Below are 18,384 nucleotides of genomic sequence, written 5' to 3'. Positions count from 1 at the left end.
AGCCTCCGGCCTTCACTATATGCCTTGTGCCACCAGCCTCCCACGCCCCATCCCTTTTCCAGGGTCAACCAATACCAGAACCCCCGTCAGCAGAAAAAACAGCTCCAGGGGCCTGAAAAGGATGGCCAGCAATAGAAGAATATAAAGTCTGTATTTCACAACTGTATTTAACAATGTCCACTGGCGATATCAAGACGGACATGCTTGCACATGTTTGCACACAGGTTATGTGCAGCCATTACAGGTGAGACATCAAAAGTATGTGGTTGTGTGTTCAGAACAAGTTAAAGAGAAAGAAAGGGCAAAAGGAGTTTTTTATTGAAGCTTAATTCTATGCATCAAAAAAATCTTTAGTTAATGAACTTCACAGAAAATCTTCAACTGAAGTGTATAAACAATAAGAAAGTAATTACCTGTCCTTCCGAAACACCTGCCATCTGGCTCTTCATTCTTACATATCATGATGGAGTGCCACCCCCTTCAGTCTGCCGCTTCAAAGCAATTAAATCCTAACAACATATAACACCAGGTTCATTTCCTTGCCTCTGACAATTAAGACTTCTCTCTGTGCAATTCATCATGTGCAGGGCCGAACACATTTGCAATATCTTGACACGCATCTATTCAAACCTTGACAGCCCTGCTCACACTGACACCGGGTCGCTAGGTACTTGTTTGGTTGCAAAAAGCTGTGCAGAAATGATTATGCTTTCGTATTTTCACAAGAAATAGTTTTTCTTGCTGATAAAAAATGAGCATTTTAGGGGAAACGTATTTTATAATGCATCATATCATGAATAAGATGAATTATTATCAGTGCATGAATCAAATCCCATCAGACAGACTATTTCTGATACAGCTTTCCACACATGATCTTTCAAATGATATCATTGCATGTGGGCACAAACAGATCATAAAGAACAGTAACATTTCTCATAATACCATTACCTTTCTGTTGCTTTCAACAACAGAATGCCACAGGAGACAAGTCACTGAGAGCTGTCGCATCACATCTTTATAAAGATCACCTTTTCACAACTTTATTGGACAGCTGGGCATGCTCACATCACATTGTCAACAGTTGCTATCGCAGCATATGTATATGTACATATGTATATTTTATAAATACAAAATGAATATGCACAGTACAAAGGCATACATTATCTGACCACGAACTTTCTTTTGTTTGACAGCCCTAATACAAACACTAAATAACCTAACAGAAATAAGGCTTTGGCTCTATTTGCAACCTTAAATTACTTTTTGACTTTTTATTTGACTTTAAATTTATAGACCTCGCTGCACTGTATGAGAGACTGTGCAGGGACTCTGCAAAGGCAATAGTTTTGCTGAGTTTAGCTTCAATCTTTGGTTTACGCTGAAAGAAATTATTAACAGAATTTCTGCAAATTATACACAAACTCAACTCTGACCGAGATGCAAGATTCTGTCCAGCCCAATCGATGATTGCCTTTCCTTTACAAATCATTTGGATATTCTTGGCTTTTCACATTCTCCTTCCTGTTCTGACAATAACACACCCACAGTGGTGCCAAAAAGGAAAATGGTCTAGAGCCAAAAATATTTTCCCATCAAACAGAACAAATATCTGTGCTTGATAGGGAATTTACAACAATTTTAAACAACCCCTCTACTTATGCCTCCTAAAGGCACTACCAAGCCAAAACTACCAAGCCAAAATAAAAAAGTACCAATTAATAACAGAAGGAATTAACAGATTCAAACTAGACCTGTAATTGCACATTTGTGTTGATAAATGGCAAAGTCTCATTCCAAACCCCCCCGTAGTTTAATTCTGGAACCCTTTCAATGTGTAGTAACTCACAGCTATCATCAGCGGCCTGCCAGTTTGCTTTTATCAGCCAGAAAAAGATATTTCGCAAACAGTAACTCCGTTTTCTCCGAGGGCTTGTTACTAAGGCCCGTAGTGACAAAATGCAAAGCCGAGTGTACAACACTGTTGCTTAGTGCCTTGAAAATGGATGTTTGTAGACAGCGTGCAGATGGGCTCTCTCATATTGTGTAAATATTTCACCGCTCTTGTAGAAGACACAAAAGAATGAGACAGGACCCCTCATAAATGATCCTGTGCACTGTTAAAGATCCACAACAGTCCGGCTTTGCTAAAAGCATACAGAGACATCCTTCTGCATTATTACACCGTTTCACCTTAAACTAACCTAAACACAACCATATTGGGAGTAACATGTGTCTTGTAACCTTGTCATGTGACGGACAGCATCTGTTAAAGCTCCTTTTAATGTAAAAAACATAGATATTTAATATAAACATGGCAACTGATTCATTATTTACTCCACCTCATGAGGTTGAAACCCACATGCATTCATTTTTTTGAGAAACTAAAAAGCATAAATCTAATTTTGCTACTTGTCAGATTTACTTAATTTAAACAAGTTAATTCAAAAATGGAAGGGATAGTTCATCCAAAAATTTAAGTTCTGTAATCATTTATTCTTCCTCGTGTTTTTCATACCTTTATAAATTACTTTGTTCTTAAGAATACAGAGAAAGATATTTGGAACGTTATCAATTTTCAGTTCTGGGACATCATTGACTGAAAAATGTAATGGTAGTCAAAGGTGCCCCAGAACTGTTTGTTTCTCTGAATTCCTTAAAATATCTAATTTTGTGTTCAACAGAACAAAAAAACTATAAGATATTTTTCTACAATGGTAGTCAATGATGTCTGACTAACATTCTTTCAAATATTGTTCTGTTGAACACAAAGAAAGAAGAAATTAATACAGGTTTAACAACCTGAGGGTGAGTAAGAGATGACAGCCTTTGAATTTTTGGGTGAACTATCCTTTAACACAAGATGTATGTGTTAATGTATGTCACATTAAGTTAAAATATTTGAGCTGAGAAATTAAATCAATCAAAATATGTTCAAAAATCATGTTTGTATGTTTCATGTACATAAATGAAGCAACCTGACTAGAAAGTATGCTGAATAAGACATATCTTTAATATGCGCAACCAATGTGCACTTTAAATGCACAAAGATTTATTTTTTAAGGTTTTTACTTTACAACAATTCACAACAGTAAGCTTAAATAATGACTTGTAAGTTATGCTGTTGTGTACGCTTTCAAGCAAAGCGTGAGTTTGACATCATTTGACTTTAACCCCTGTAAAGACAAATATAAATAAATCTTGAAATAATAAAGGCAATGTCCAATAAGTCCTTAAACAAGCCATGCAGATGCAAAGAGCATTTATGAAATGAAACACGAGAGCATAACTGGCAATTACAGTCGGTTTACAGTCCAGATGGTGGTTGTTTCTTTTATCTATACAGCCAATATGGAAAGAGGCATAAACCTGTGTTACCCCATCTGGACAGAGCTGATGAATTAAAGAAAACCTCAGGGATTTATTGATTGGACTAATCAACTGGTAAAGGTCAAGCAGAAGGTTTGTAAATCGGCCATATTTGCTGACTGGAAAGGGCCGCCCGGTTCTAAGTTCCAAGCTGTGGAGTGAACGCAATAAGGCCTGGACTCTGTAAACTAGCCTTAGTATTCCGCAAACAGTTTGCAGATTGACACGGGGGCTGAATTTGTTTCCATTGTTTTCTGAAACGAAAAATGGCCGGCGTCCGCCCCGGCAGCTACCTGATGGGCAGCGTTCAAAAAGACACCTGTGATGGGTGACACGCTCCATTTCACACCTGCTTCAAAACTGTGAAGGCCCCGGCTTTTCACTTCACGGCTAGTGTGTGAGCGATGCTTTTAGCTGTCAGTGATCTGTGTACATCAGTGTATTGTGTATTCACACCTGATTCAGACTCAAATGCAACATCAATCTATTTCAATGAAAAAGCTGCAGCTCTAGCCAAAGGCTGTTTTGACTTTGAGCTCGTAAGCTTGAGCTAGCTGGCACGCAGAGCCAAACTGCAGTCATTCATGTCCAACAGTGAATCGGGTGGCCATATGTCCTGCATCGTGAACGAATTTATAACAAATTGTACAATTATAACACTTTCAGCTCAAAGCTACTGTTGGTTTAAACTGGTTCTGGCCACCAGCAGTTGGGCTTTGAATTATGGTCTACTTAAAGGAATAGTTCACACAAAAATGAAAATTCTTTCATCATTTAGTCACCCTGATGTCATTGCAAACATGTCTGACTTTCTTCTGCATAACATAAAATAAGATCTCTTGAACCAAACAACATTGATTGACAAATCAAGCTACGACGACATTTCTTACTTTGTTTCCCAAAGAACGGTCATATGCAGGTTTTGAATGGCATGAGGGTGAATCACAATTAATTTTTATTTATTATTTATTTGTTATTTTGTGTGAAAATAGCTTTGTCATCCAACTTCACAGAAAAGAAACAGCATGGATAAAGCAGCATCTGCCCTGCCAGGTTACCGAACCTATTGACCATACTGAACTCAATAGCTGGCTGTGACATATTTTTTAGTCCTAAATATCTTTGTTGATTGACTCCATCACTAAACTTGATGTTAGTTAGAATCATGGGACTTCTGTCTTACACTGCTGTTATAGTAGAGTTTACTGCATCTCAAACACGGCTTTTGTGCACAAACAGCAAATATGGCTGAATTAATACTAATGATAATGAATAATGAATTAATTATTTCTTTACTGAACCCAGGGAGCTAAATAAAAGATAAAATCTCTTTGTCTTTCAAACCGCTTTTGTATTGCAGCATTCGCTGCTCATTCTTTTCTTTTTGAGCCACTTGTTTACAGATTCAGAGACACCATTTTAAACTGCAAAAGCGTTTTTCCACACAGCCCGTATTTAAAATGCTATTTAAATTTAAGCTAAAAGTAATCAATCATGCTCTGTTCTCACCTCAAAAGGTCGTTCTTTACCCTAAAATTCTGCCGAAGCTCAACCTTCTCAGATGCTTCACCACCAGCTCAGGAGTGATGCACACCAGCCTTCTACTTGCTCTCTCCAGCAACATCCCACAGCAAAATCCAACTGAAAGACTAGTTGTGGTAAATTATAAAACGCATGGAAAAATGTTTAATACGAAATCCGGTCCACACATCAAAGTGGTGAATGAATTTCATTCTTTCCATTTCAGGAATGAAGGAGGATTCTACCACTCCATGTCCGCAGAGCCAACATTCAGACTTCAATATGGGGAAGAAAGTCAATATCCAAGGTACAAGATGGTAAAAGAGAAAGTAATGGTGGGTTTAAGAGAGGGAATTGCTATCTGGAGGGCCAGCTTAAGCTTGGCAAGAGATTAAGGGAGAGTCATTTATTAAAGGCATAGAGGGCATGAACAAGACCTTTATTACTTGTCTGAAAATCCTGGTGAAAGTTTTAAACAACAAAAATATGACAATATTTTATACACTTATTTTAAAGCTGTATTGCAAGAATGTCTGATCAGCATACAGTTACCATAATGTGATACAGCCAAATCTACAGCTCCATATCTCACACTCATATTTGCAAGCCACCGTGCAGTTTTGTCTCACAGTGTTTCAAACTACATGACAGTTGATCAAACCAAAGACCTAATTTAGACAAGGCGTTTTCACTGTCATTACACAAATATACTTGCACCATTTTTGGAAACAAATTAGATCTATAAAATGTCCATATAAAATGTGTTTTTTTTTACCATACTAAGCACATTCGTCGCACATAAATAATGAAGTAATAACTGGTTAGTGGTATCTTTCAGCTGTTCACACTTTGTATCTTGCAAATGAACTCACCCTGCACGTTACTTTTCCATTTCAGTCTGTCAAAGCTCATCTCTGAATGGATAGATACAGCCTGGGGAAGGTAGTCTTTTTCTAGCCTTTTTACAGCAAAGGCAATGGGGGAATTTAATAGGATGTGCTAGGACTTTTCGAATGGGTGCTCAAGCATCTTTCCATTTCTTTTGCAAAAGTTCTAGTCTTTTGAAGTCTGGACTCGAGCAAGATTTGGTTGATTTGAGATGAAAACTCTGGGCTGGATTTGTGCGGCTGGAAAGAAAATAGGATGGGAGATTGATTCTTAAACTCAGATCATCTACACCCCCTACAGAGAAAAGAGAAAAAGGAAAAAGAGACGAGGTACGACAGAAGGAGCTGTGATCTCTACATTTATGAAACGTGTTCCTTTATATATGGGTTTTGTGTTTATTTGTGGGTACAGAGTAAGGCTGCACGATTTATCGTTTTAGCATCGATATCGCGATGTACGCATGCGCAATAGTCACATCGCACGAGGTGTTTTTTTTCTATATTTGCCTGATATAAAGTAATGAATTCTGATTTATGGGTGCTTTTTTTTTTACAAAGCACATGTTGTTGCTTCACGTTTTTGACACGCAGCCTTTGCATGCGTGCGCATGACGAAATGAGCGAGGAACGGGAGAAAAGCACCGAAATGGACGACTTGGTGGCAAAAAGAAGCGCATCGTCAATTATTTGAAAATATTTTGGCTACAGAAAGGATTATGTTGACCAAAAACAGGTACTTTGTGGGGGGGCCGTGCAGTAGTTGCCACAACACGCGGAAACACAACTAATTTGTTTGATCATTTAAGTCGGCACCACAGAGCTCTGTATGACGAGTGCAAAGCCAGATCTGATTGCCGTCCAAAGCAAAAAACTATTTCGGATGCGTTTGCCAGTGTTACACCATATGCGAAGGGTTCCAAGCGGCATAAAGAGATCGCGGATGCGATAACATTTCACCTGGCGAAAGACATGGTACCAATTAACACGGTGACCAACGCGGGTTTTGCAAACATGATCCGGTCACTTGACAAGCGTTATGTTATACCATCACGCACTTATTTTTCTCAAGTTGCCATCCCAGGCATATTTATTTTTGGAGAAATTCAAGACATCTGATGAACAGTTCTGTATTTCTACACATCGCAATATATATCGCAGAAGAAATAAATATCGCAATGTACGTTTTTTTCAATATCGTGCAGCCCTAGTACAGAGTAGGTTTTGCTGCTTAAATGTTTAATATTTATAATATACTTATTAATGTATTATTTATTTGTATTTATTTATAAAATAAATATTATATTTTATATTACATAATAATCTAACATCTAAATATATTTAATTGAATTAAAATATAATATTTTTTATTGCAAAATCTAAAAACATGTATTATTTCATAATATGTGCTCGATTCAATCCACCAGGGTTCGTAAAGGTTTCGGAAAGTTTTTCTTCGAATTTATATTCCCATTTCGTAACGAGGGTTTTTAGTCCCTTATTAGACAATTCACCCGGAAAAGCATGCCCCCTCATCATCCAGCCAGTAAAAGAGCACGCCGATGCGTCAACCAGCCAGCCTGAGAAAGACCACGCCCATCAACACCCCTTCACTCAGCTGACGGAAGTTTAGCTGTGTTTGTTTGCTCACTACATGTTGACGATGAATGTTATATAAACGGTGGATACAATGCTGGATTTGGAGATTGTTTGAAACTGATAGATGGCGCTGTCCCAGTGCTAAAATATGCCAGACATGAACCGCGCGGGGTAAGTACAACTAAGTCAGATGTTTTTGTTTTGTTGGCAATCGGTGTGTACATGCATATTGTAAAAAACACTAACTTTCTAGTAAATCAACAGTTATGCAGTGATAATGTGATGATGTATAATGTGCTTGTGCTGTAGTTGTGAAACTGCGTGTATTACCTCTTCTTTAAGAACATTGTAAAGACATTTAGACATTTTTAGCAGACGCTTTTATCGCTTTTATCCAAAGACCTTTTTAGTCAAGTGACTGTAAACCTTTGACCATACCATGAGAATTGTGATATTTTATCAGCATTGCTGGTGAAACTGGAAACCTTTTCAACTTCCTGTTCATTTAACAGAGAAGCAAGAACATTCCTTCCCATGGGTAATAACAAAACTTTCACAGAGTTGTTGTGGTCAACCAGATGTTTCGACATCAATATCTTAAGAGTGATGAAAGTCTAATACCAGACCCCATTTACACAAAAAAGAGAGTAAATTTGTCGGTCTATAGCCATTTTAACCTAAAGGTCCCACCTGCACAGATCTAAGCATATTTGAGGAACATCACCCCTCTATCAAATCTACAGTCCCTAGTATTCGCAGCTATCCCTCTGATTATCTCCAGATGTGCACCAGAATGGATGACATGTCTGACGTATCCATCCGAAACGGGCACAGGAAGCGCTATTTCACTTAGCAATCCATAGAATGAAGCTTATAGAGGATAACATATGGTCTTCATAAACCTCAAGTTCTAAAAAAACGATATAAATGACCTGAAGAATGCATAATGCCTCATTTCCTGCCAGACCTGTAAGTATCATCCACTGAGAAAATATGTGGCGTGTCACAGTTTATTGTGCAATGATAAGAGGGCCTAGAGAGAGAGGCTGAGAGAAAGACAGCGTGCAGTGGGCTGTGAAGAGGAGAGAGCGGGGAGAGCGATGAGGAGAGGAGAAAGGAGGACTAGCAGCGAAGCATGAAACCGAGCACAGTACTGCACCTCACCAATCTTTCATTCTTTGGATAAAGAATTATATCTCATGTAACCCGTGGCCAAGAGATGACCAAACAACAGAAAGAATAGAGGAGATTTGGTAAAATGCCATTTTAGAGCTTACTCCAATCTTCATATAGTTATTTAAAGAGACAGTTCACCAGAAATTAAAACTCTGTCATCGTTACTCCACCTCAAGTCATTCCTAAGCATTTCACTTCTCATCTGCAGAACACAGCAGAAATATTTTCAAAGATGTTTACAATGCCATCTTCCACATGAGGCATGATGTGGAAGATGGCATTGTATTTATGGGTGAAGGATTACTTTAATCACATCTTGCCTCAGCTACAGACCAAAAAATATGATACCATTTAGGCAAACTTAAAGAAAAACTGTGATCACTCCTGTCATTTTTCTTTTAGCTGAAAGTCTGTAACTAACGTCACTTTAGCCTTGCCAACACATTTTGCTTTAGCCCCTGTCATGAAGTTATCACAACAGGGAGCATCTTTCTCCCCGTTCTGCTTAGCTGCTTGCATCTGGATGTTTCTTGAAGCGCATGTTGATGTCATTGACTGGTGTTGACGCCGGGGCCATCTGCTGCTGGGCCCGGCGGCGCTCTTACCACCATTACTGTGACTGCGGGCAGCTGCAGAGATGGACAGTTTACCAGGGGACCCTGAGCAAAGCAGAGAGTCTAAAAGGCATTTGACAGGGCAGTCGAAAATTTTAATTTTCTATCTTCAGCACCAGTATGAAAGAAAGAGAATCTATAATGATTTTCTAAATACACATTGATGTTTTTCTACTTTGTTACCAGCAGTGGGCCTATTAAAGTGGGGATCCAACAGTGTTTCATGCTTCTCATCCTTAACCTGGCACGCCCACGCGTCAACCAAGGAGAGTGGGTGAAGGAGCATGCGTAGACGTCACTTTCACATGTGTGTCCAGGTTTTCTTACCTTACTTCTTCACTGACTCAGAAAGTTTGGCGAATCATCCATCTAGTCCCCTCCTTTCCACCAGCATACTCTGATCTGGTTGTTTAGACGGTCTAGTCTGCTATGATTGGTCTAATTGGGCGAACGAGGCTCACGAGCTACAGTCTTTGGGGGAGAAGATTGAAGTTTTGCGGGCAGTCCTAGCAAAAGGTAGGCGGGGACTATATGTGGTGACGTAAATACACAGCGGTTGGCGAATCGGAGTAGGGACGACTCTTTTGCGTGATTCAGAGTTAACTCCCTTTTTCCAGGCCAATAACTTTTTAGCTTTACAACTGCTTACACACGGCAACATTACACACTGCATGAAATGTAATTTTCATGATCTCGTAATATGTACTCTTTAAAGAATGGACATCTTGCCCTTAATATATTTTGTAAACGTATACTTAAATGCTATAATAAAGTTCAGCAAAGTTGCATTCCAATAAGAAGTGTTTTATTTTAGCCCAATTAAACTTCTGCAATGGAACATTAGTAATTCCTAAAACAGTTTTCCTTCTGGAGTCTTCAAGGACTGGGGAAATATGAGAGGGAATGATCTACAACTACTCCTGCGAAAGGGCAAACAGCATTTTTTCTCCCACAAAATGTGTTTAAGCTCACAGCTGGTAATAAAGTCTCTGGAGAAAAATCGTATGTGTGTGTGTTTTCGGGTTATTTATCAGTCCCCCGTGGCAAGGGTCTGCCTCGGGCTATTGTATGGACACATTTCACCCCACACAGCAATGGTCACAGATAGGGTGTGGCTCAGGGGGCCACCCTGCGGTTTTGAGACGGAGGGGAAGGAAAAGATGGGAGTGGTGTGAGAAGAGGAGAGGGGCTTTGAACACTCTCCCCACACTCAAGGAGCCCACAGGAAGGCAGGGAAGTCCCATGAGGAGATGGGGAAAGAGATACTTTCTCTCTACTTCAAAAACAAGGCTGTTCTCTTCATGCTATAATTCTTCTTTAGTACACTGATTTAGATAACCAGAGATCACACCTAGACTTGGACAAAAGAAACCTGAGAAGAAAATTACAGGTGCTCGTTTCCTCCGAAGCGATGCTGTTTCTCAGGCCAGAACAGCACTGTTCTCACACCACAGATGTATTTCTACTGACTAAAGTGCTTAAAGATGACAGAACTAGTTTTGTTTTCTGTCAGTCTGGGGAAATTTTAACCGACAGAATTCAAACCAGCAGATTTTACTAGTTGTTTCGTCCACCGAGAGGAACTTAAGAAGAAACTGAGGCAAGACATATCATTGGGTTCCACAGACCAAGCCGACTCTATAACCTTTCCAAGAAATCCTCAAAAATTCAGACCAGATAAAATACCACAAAATCTATGAGGCGTAACAACTCCCAAACGCTGATTTAAAAGCAATTTCAAACGTCACCTTCGTCTAGAGTCCTTTATTGAGTTCACTTCATCGTATCTCTCTCTGGTTATCGCTCTCTCAGGGTCGTGGGGGGGATTGCACTACTCCGACTAGTGCCGGCATAAATCACGGGGGCACTGCAAAGCCATAAGCTCCACCGAAGGCTCCTTAACACTGTGCCTAGTGCTTCAGGCTATTGCCACCGATGCTGGCGGCGCTGTCATGTGGTTATTTTCTTAATGGCTTGTCACAATCTCTCATATCACTTTAAATTTTGCATTAGCCTCGCTAGTAGGGTTGCTATTTGTTGAGCTGGGAGGGAGATGTTAAAATTATGAGCGTAAGCCCATTCACCAGAGCTCAGAAAAGATGAATTGGACAGTTAGACTGACTTATTTTTTCAGCTGTCTACAGCAGCTCGCTTGGTGAAGCAGTGAAGCCGACGCCATTTTAGGGCGAATATGAAAGTAAAATAATGATTCTGATAAAGGAAATACTTCATTCAATATTTCATTCTACTATGGTGTATTTTGATGCTTGTATGGACAACGTTTATAATGCTTCTACAACGTATTTATGTCCTACTGGTTTTCATCTATTTTCATTGTGAGAACAGTTCACACGTTCTGCTCCTACTGTAAGAATGAAGTCAGCCAACAACAATAAAAAACCTTTTAAGACAACTATTCTTACACGGATTTGGAGATTTATTCGGGTTTTCTGATCATCTAATTCAGTTCTTGTTCTGGTCCATGGGCCCGTCAGCTTTCAGAGTCAATGCGCCAGCGTGGCAGGACACTCTCTCATGCCATAAGTAATGCCAGAGGCCCATTTGCACTATAACCATCTGCCAGGAGCCCATTCGCACCATTACCTACTGCCATTCACAGAGAAATTGCACATTGATTCTTGTTTTCTCATTGTTTCTTTTCTGCAAACACATTGGTCTAAACCCTGTATATCTGTTGTGAAATGTATGTTACACAGTTTATAATTTTTTATATCATACTATAGATTTTTTTAAATGGTTCACTGATAGGATGCTTTGGATCTCTCATAAACTCTTCTAGGGCACATTTTAAATCTGATGTCATTTGCTTTTTAGAAAAAGATACTGTAAGCATTTGGAATATAGTGAATGAGTCCTATGGACCACTTTCATGATATTTTCATGCCGTTTTTTTAAGCTTAAAAGCCTATTGAATCTGCATGAAATGAACAAAACATGCGTGTTCTACAAAGTCAACAAAATTAGGTTATGATGTTGAGACAATAAAAACAGATTATTCATTTAAAATAAGGTTTTCCATAAATCTCAATCATCTTCCAAATTTCTGTCATCATCTCCCTCCAGGTGTAATTCCGCTCACCTCTGAAGCGTTACTCAATCTGAATGGTGACTTGCCCAATTTGTAACTTCAGAATAATCATCAGCCAGTCAAGGGTGTGCAGATGTCATTCCATTAGAGTTTTTCTCATTTGTCATGTAAGAGCTCCTCTCTGGGGAGTCTGTCAACTCTCCCAGTGTGAGATGTGAGAAAGAAGCTCAACAGAGCGTCTAGGAAGTACATTTTATTTTTTACCCTTTGCGCCTCCAATTGCTTTAGTTTAGAGCTGCATTGTACTCTGGTTGAAACCATGTCTTTGTTCTAGAACTCAGAACTCAGAACTCAGAACTCAGAACGAAAAGAAAGAAAGAAAGAAAGAAAGAAAGAAAGAATGAATGAATGTAAGGAAGGAAGGAAGGAAAGAATGAAAGAAAGAAAGAAAGAAAGAAAGGAAGGAAGGAAGGAAGGAAGGAAAGAAGGAAAGAAGGAAAGAAGGAAAAAAGAAAGAAAGAAAGAAAGAAAGAAAGAAAGAAAGAAAGAGAGGAGAACTTTGTAGGGATACCTCACTTTTTATGCCACTTTAAATTCTTTGACTTCTGAGGATCATCCAGCCAGAATTGTAAATAATGTATTAGGCTTTAGCGGCATTGATTTTCAAGTATATGGCTGATTCCAATTTAGATTATCTGCAAATATATCGTCTCTGTATTTCTATGATTGATAAAATAGTCAGAGATTTATGAAATAAAAGTGACTTGTACAGCAAACGATTTGTTGGGATAATTGATGACAGGACAAAAACAGCATCCATATGGCTCTGAATTATTTAGAATCTCACAGGAACGACATGTCTGCCCTTGACTAGAGAGAGACATTTCTAATATGATGAAGGACAAAGCAGGTACGATAGGCACAAAGCATGTTAATGTCTTTGAACAAAAAAATCCTGTGAACCACGCACAACATTATTTCGAATACTCTCAATACTGAGGTTACAGAGACCATAATGATTTTAACTAAATTAATTACAATTAATTATTTGTTTTTTATTTAATTATTATCTATAATTATAATATTATAAATTATATATAATTATAAATAAATATTACAATTATTTTTATTTAAATTATATTTAATGTTAACATTTGAAAAAAACTTAATGTAAACATTTTCACTTCTTGCAATGATGAATGACAGCTAGAAGTGTCAACAGTTATGCAAAAAATGCTTCAGTGGGTTACAATAATGCAGTAAACTAGAGGAAAAGCACATTCAATTATGTTCTAGGTAATAATATTCCACGTACTGCTTCATTCACAGATGTAATTCCTTCTAATACAGTATGTGAATCATCTGAATCTGACATGCACATGAGTCTAAACTTCAATCTTAATCTGATAAGGATAATCACATTCTTCCTTCTATAACAGGAGCAACATCATTTTAATGTAATGTTTGTCTTGTTGGTTGTGTTTGCTAAGACAAGCATAACTATTACTTAGGCTTACGAAAAAAATATTGGATGGTTGAGGAAAGCAAGAAAGGGTGATAAAGGGATAGTTCACTCAAAAATTAAAATTCTGTCATCATTCATTCATCCTTAAAACATGTATAACTTTCCTTTTTCTGCTGAACACTAAAAAAGATATTTGGAAGAATGTTTGTAACCAAACAGTTCTGGGGCACCATTGACTACCATAGGAGGAAATAATAAATTTGGTAGTAAATGGTACCCCACAACGGTTTCCCACATTCATCAAAATATCTTCTTTTGTGTTTAACAGGTTCAAGGTTTAAAATTACTTTAGGGTGAGAGAATGACAGAAATTAAATTTTTGGGTGAACTATCCATTTAAATTGTGTTTTGACAGGTAGCAACAACCTAGCAACCATACCGAAAACCCTAGCAACATCCTGACAACCAGTTAGCAGGGAACCGATAACCAACCAAAATCCCAGGCAACGTCCCACAAAACCATAGCACTGTGCCTGTAACTTAAGCTTAAGACTTTTTATATTTCGTTTTTAATATCCTCTCATGGATCTTGTCATCACAAACTTCAATTGTCATCACTAAAGATGTAAGAGGTCTAGAGCTCTCCATCTCTCCATCACAACATATTAAACCCAGACTTAGCTATATTCATTATAGTCAAACGTTTCTTGTGTTGTTCAACATAAATTAGGAGGAATTTAGCCACATTAAACAGTTATTGGAAGCAATAAATAGTTTTGTAGCTTGAAAAAGGCCATATTAGTGGAAAATGTTGCAACATAAGCGCTCACGTGAATGTGCAACAAAATGATACAGAGTCAAATAGAAAAACCGACAACTGTTTATGGCCCTCAGCCCTTGGCATGATAATCGCAGAAGGATGTGACCAGAACTAAATCCAAAGGCCTGATGCTAGGAATGCTGTTTTTGGAGGGGAGGGGGGGTGACTTTGTTTAAACTATGACAGAGACTCCCATATACAGCAGGAGAGAGGAATGTGTATCTGATTACATTCTGCTCGCTCAGCCTTCAGTTTCACATGTAAACAGTCACCTGACAGAGAAGCAGAGAGAGAGCGAGCGAGAGAGAGTGAGAGAGAGTGTGAGAGAGAGAGAGAGAGAGAGAGCATTACATCAGCGCACTGCTAAATAGGAATGTGGGTTCTCTGCAGTGAGATGCCTTAAACCCGTGTGAAAAGAGAGAGAGAGCAGACCGGTATTGTGTTGAGCCATGCTGTTCATACAATGACATTCATTTAGAAAGGTCCTGCTAATGACACCTGTTCAAACACATGCTTTCCATCACTCTCCCTCTATCCCCGCATGAAAGAGCCTCGGCATACTTTGAGCTGGCCAGCCTGCAGTGCAGTGAACCCATAGGAGGAGCACGCCGATCTGCCCTGCATGCTGTGACTCTCATAACATCATCAACCTGACACAATATCAATACGTTGATCCCTGGCTGCACACCCGGACACCGATCGTCCACATGGTTGAGCCGCTTAACATGACCTACAGCCTGACAGAAACCGGCTTCGGGCTACGACAGCTCCACAACAGAATCGACTGGATCGCACCACACCTAACTTTCTTTTGAATGGCCACGAAATGAAAGTTGATAAGCTGAAACCCAAATGATGAGGCACAATACGTACAATGATGACACACACACAGGGGAGACACGGCTTTAAAGAGAAAACCAATGACAACGGAGGAAAGCCGCTGGCAAATACAGGTCATGTGAGGTCATCAGATACTTTTTATGATAATACTGTGACTGCTTTAAAGTGAATGTTCACTCCAAAATGAAAATTCTGTCATCATTTACTCACCCTCTTCTCAATTCAAACCATCATGACTTTAGTTTGAAGAATGTTGGTAACCGAACAGCACTGGCCCCCATTAACTTTGATTGTACGGACACAAAACACAAAAGTGAATGGGGGCCAGTTAAAAACATTCTTCAAAATATCTTATTTCGTGTTCTGCTGAAGAAAGTCATACAGGTTAGAATTTAAATTTTTGGGTGAACTATCACTTATCACTTACCACAATACGTGTAAAACAGAACCTACCAGTGTCACAAATGGCACCAAATTAAATAGTTAAATAATTTCTATTAGGTTACACAGACGTCAACCCTTGTTTAGCAAACAAATTCCATTAGTGGATGCAACTTTGCAATGACAGGCAAAGTGAAACAAGGAGTAATGTTTTGACAGCCCGCAGTTTCACACATTTCACGAAAGTAAACCTATAGAGAGCATACTTACAGCTTTGCAAATAAAGCTAAAATTACATTTGACAAACATTTTAAAAACTGTTAAACTATTAAAACACTTCACTGAGAGTTCTAGCTTTGACAATAAACCACGTGTTTCATGTTTTTCCCTGTGAATCCAAAGTTCTGACGACAACCTTATGAATCTCTCTCTCTCTCTTTCTTTCTCTTTCTCTGGTTGTAAAATTCTAAAACGTTTCCAGTCTTCGTCTGATATGTCACATCTGCATTTGAAACCCATCCCACCGGCTACCCAGGAAACAGAACAAGACTCAGAAGAACGGGATAAGTTGCCTCCCTGTTCTTTTCTTCACCTTTCTTCTCCTTAACAGAATGACCCCTCCCACCCACTCCCTTCAAATAAGTTAACTATTTGTAACACTTTTACTTGAAACCGGCAACATACAGTCCACACTGAGAGAAACTTGAGAAACTTCTCTTACCGTGTAGATGATGGTGGTGGTGGTGATGGTGGTTCTGCTGGTTGTTCTCCAGGCCGGTGGGGTTACACGCCCCCAACTCGGCCAGTCTGCGGCTGGTCGCGGAGAGCTCTGAGCGCAGGTTATTCACCTCCTGGCTGGCTGACTGGATGGCCCCATCGATCCGTTGAGCCAGTTGCTTGTTGTCCTCCATCATTTTCAGGATTTTCCCCTGAGAAGCAAATCCACAAAGAGGCGCATGGTGTCAAGCACACTGTCAGGGGCTAGAAGAAGCCGTTGTTCCTCTCTCTCTCCCTTTATTCCTTTGCTGCCACAGTTTAGACAAAACAGACACAGAAGAGGAAAAAATCCAAAGTGTGCTCTGCTCCAAATGTCAGCTGGAAAGACCGTATCGCTACCTGCTTTCTGTTACAGTGAGAATGAGAGCCGAACGTGAGGCGGAAAGAGAGAGAGAGCGTGTGAAAGAATGCAACGGGGGGACGAAACAGCAGACAGGAGTGAGGGAGACTTCCCGCTGAAAAAACCCGCTCCCAGCAGCTGCTTTCAGAGAGGACACAGTGCATTGAAAGATGACATGCTCTCTTTTAACGTGCTCTCGGAATGTACCATGTGCGCCCAGTTTCTGGGGGGAGAGAGGGAGGGATCTAAAGTACAATGTTTTTAAAACTCGGGGAACTGCAGCCCTTGATTTTGAAGAGGCTTTTCTGTACGAGTGTTTTGTGCTGGGTAAGTAACCGTTCGTACGTGCTCGAGGTGGAAGATGAGAGCAGATTTTCTTCTACTCAAAGGGCTTAGCGGTGCCAGGGATCCCTCAACAAACACTTGTCAAACTGGATATATCTATTCTCCCTGACGCACACACACTCCCACCCCTTTCCCTTTCTATTCATTACATATTCATTCTTTTGTCCCTGGAAATTCTCCCCCACACTTGTGGTTGCGGATGGGGGTGGGTCACCTAAAGTCGACTGAGGGGAGCGGAACCAGGCAACCTCAGCACTGGACATGAGACGCCTATTAGTCCTGTCCTCTACACACAGGAAGTAAGGGAATTACACTGAAAGCGATCCATCTTTTGACAGGGTCAAAAGTTTTCGGGATGATTTCGTTTTTAGAACCTCCAACTGTTTATGGTTTCCCAGAAATCATATTCAGGAAGTAAAATTGTCCTCAGTTTACATAGTTTAATAAAAAGTTTACACAGCTACTGCCAGCGAAATCTTTATAAACTAAGAGAAAAATATAAAGTTAGCTTTTGTTTTTTAATTACCATTGCCTGAAGACAACTTTCATAATAGATATCCACAAGACAAAATTTAAGAATTTACAAAACAATATTCTGTAAAAAAGTGTAACCACATTTGCCTGGTAGCACTTCAATATAGGGGGCAATTCTCACTATTGACTAGTTGTTATTAGCATGCCTATTATTGGCATATTGGCTGTTTAATAGTACGTAAAAAGCACATATTCTGCATTACAATACTCTACATCCCCTAATCCTATCCAATACCTTAATCTAACAACTACCTTAATAACTATTAATAAGCAACAAATTAATAAAACAAAAGTTTATTGGGGGGAAAAGTCGTGATCAATGGTTTGTTAATAGCGAGTATTGCCCCCTATACTAAAGTGTGAATATTTGCCTGGTTTCACAGACAATGCTAAAGACTTGCCCTAGACTAAAATGAAAGTTTGAGCTGTCTTAACTGAACATCTTAAAATATGACATTGCCGTGTTTAAACTTATTTAAATTATTTTAAGTTATCATGAGAAAGTTTGTTGAAGCCCTATAGTGGGCCCCGACCATTATGTGATAAAAGTCGTGTTGATGTCGACTAGTCGATGACGTCATTAATAAATAAAATAAGAGCTAGGAAATGTTTTGCAACAAGATTTGATGGGGGCAGTGTATGAAAAGATATGAAAAGAACTGCGTGTGGAAGC

At 39.2% G+C, this 18,384-nt stretch overlaps 1 protein-coding gene across 3 annotated transcripts in view; it reads right to left on the bottom strand.

The window, feature by feature from the left end:
* Positions 1 to 18,384, bottom strand: part of kaznb (kazrin, periplakin interacting protein b) — a 119,443-nt gene that overhangs the window by 51,470 nt on the left and 49,589 nt on the right. For all 3 annotated transcript variants that reach the window (XM_056734835.1, XM_056734834.1, XM_056734836.1), the window contains one exon: positions 16,437 to 16,644. In XM_056734835.1, the coding sequence (XP_056590813.1) occupies positions 16,437 to 16,644 (208 nt within the window). The remainder of the gene's footprint in view (positions 1 to 16,436; positions 16,645 to 18,384) is intronic.

The sequence above is a fragment of the Triplophysa dalaica genome, chromosome 21, assembly GCF_015846415.1.
Source record: "Triplophysa dalaica isolate WHDGS20190420 chromosome 21, ASM1584641v1, whole genome shotgun sequence".
Taxonomy (NCBI): Eukaryota; Metazoa; Chordata; class Actinopteri; order Cypriniformes; family Nemacheilidae; genus Triplophysa; species Triplophysa dalaica.
The sequence above is the reverse complement of the archived record's forward strand: the minus strand, read 5'-3'. Positions and strand labels throughout refer to the sequence as shown.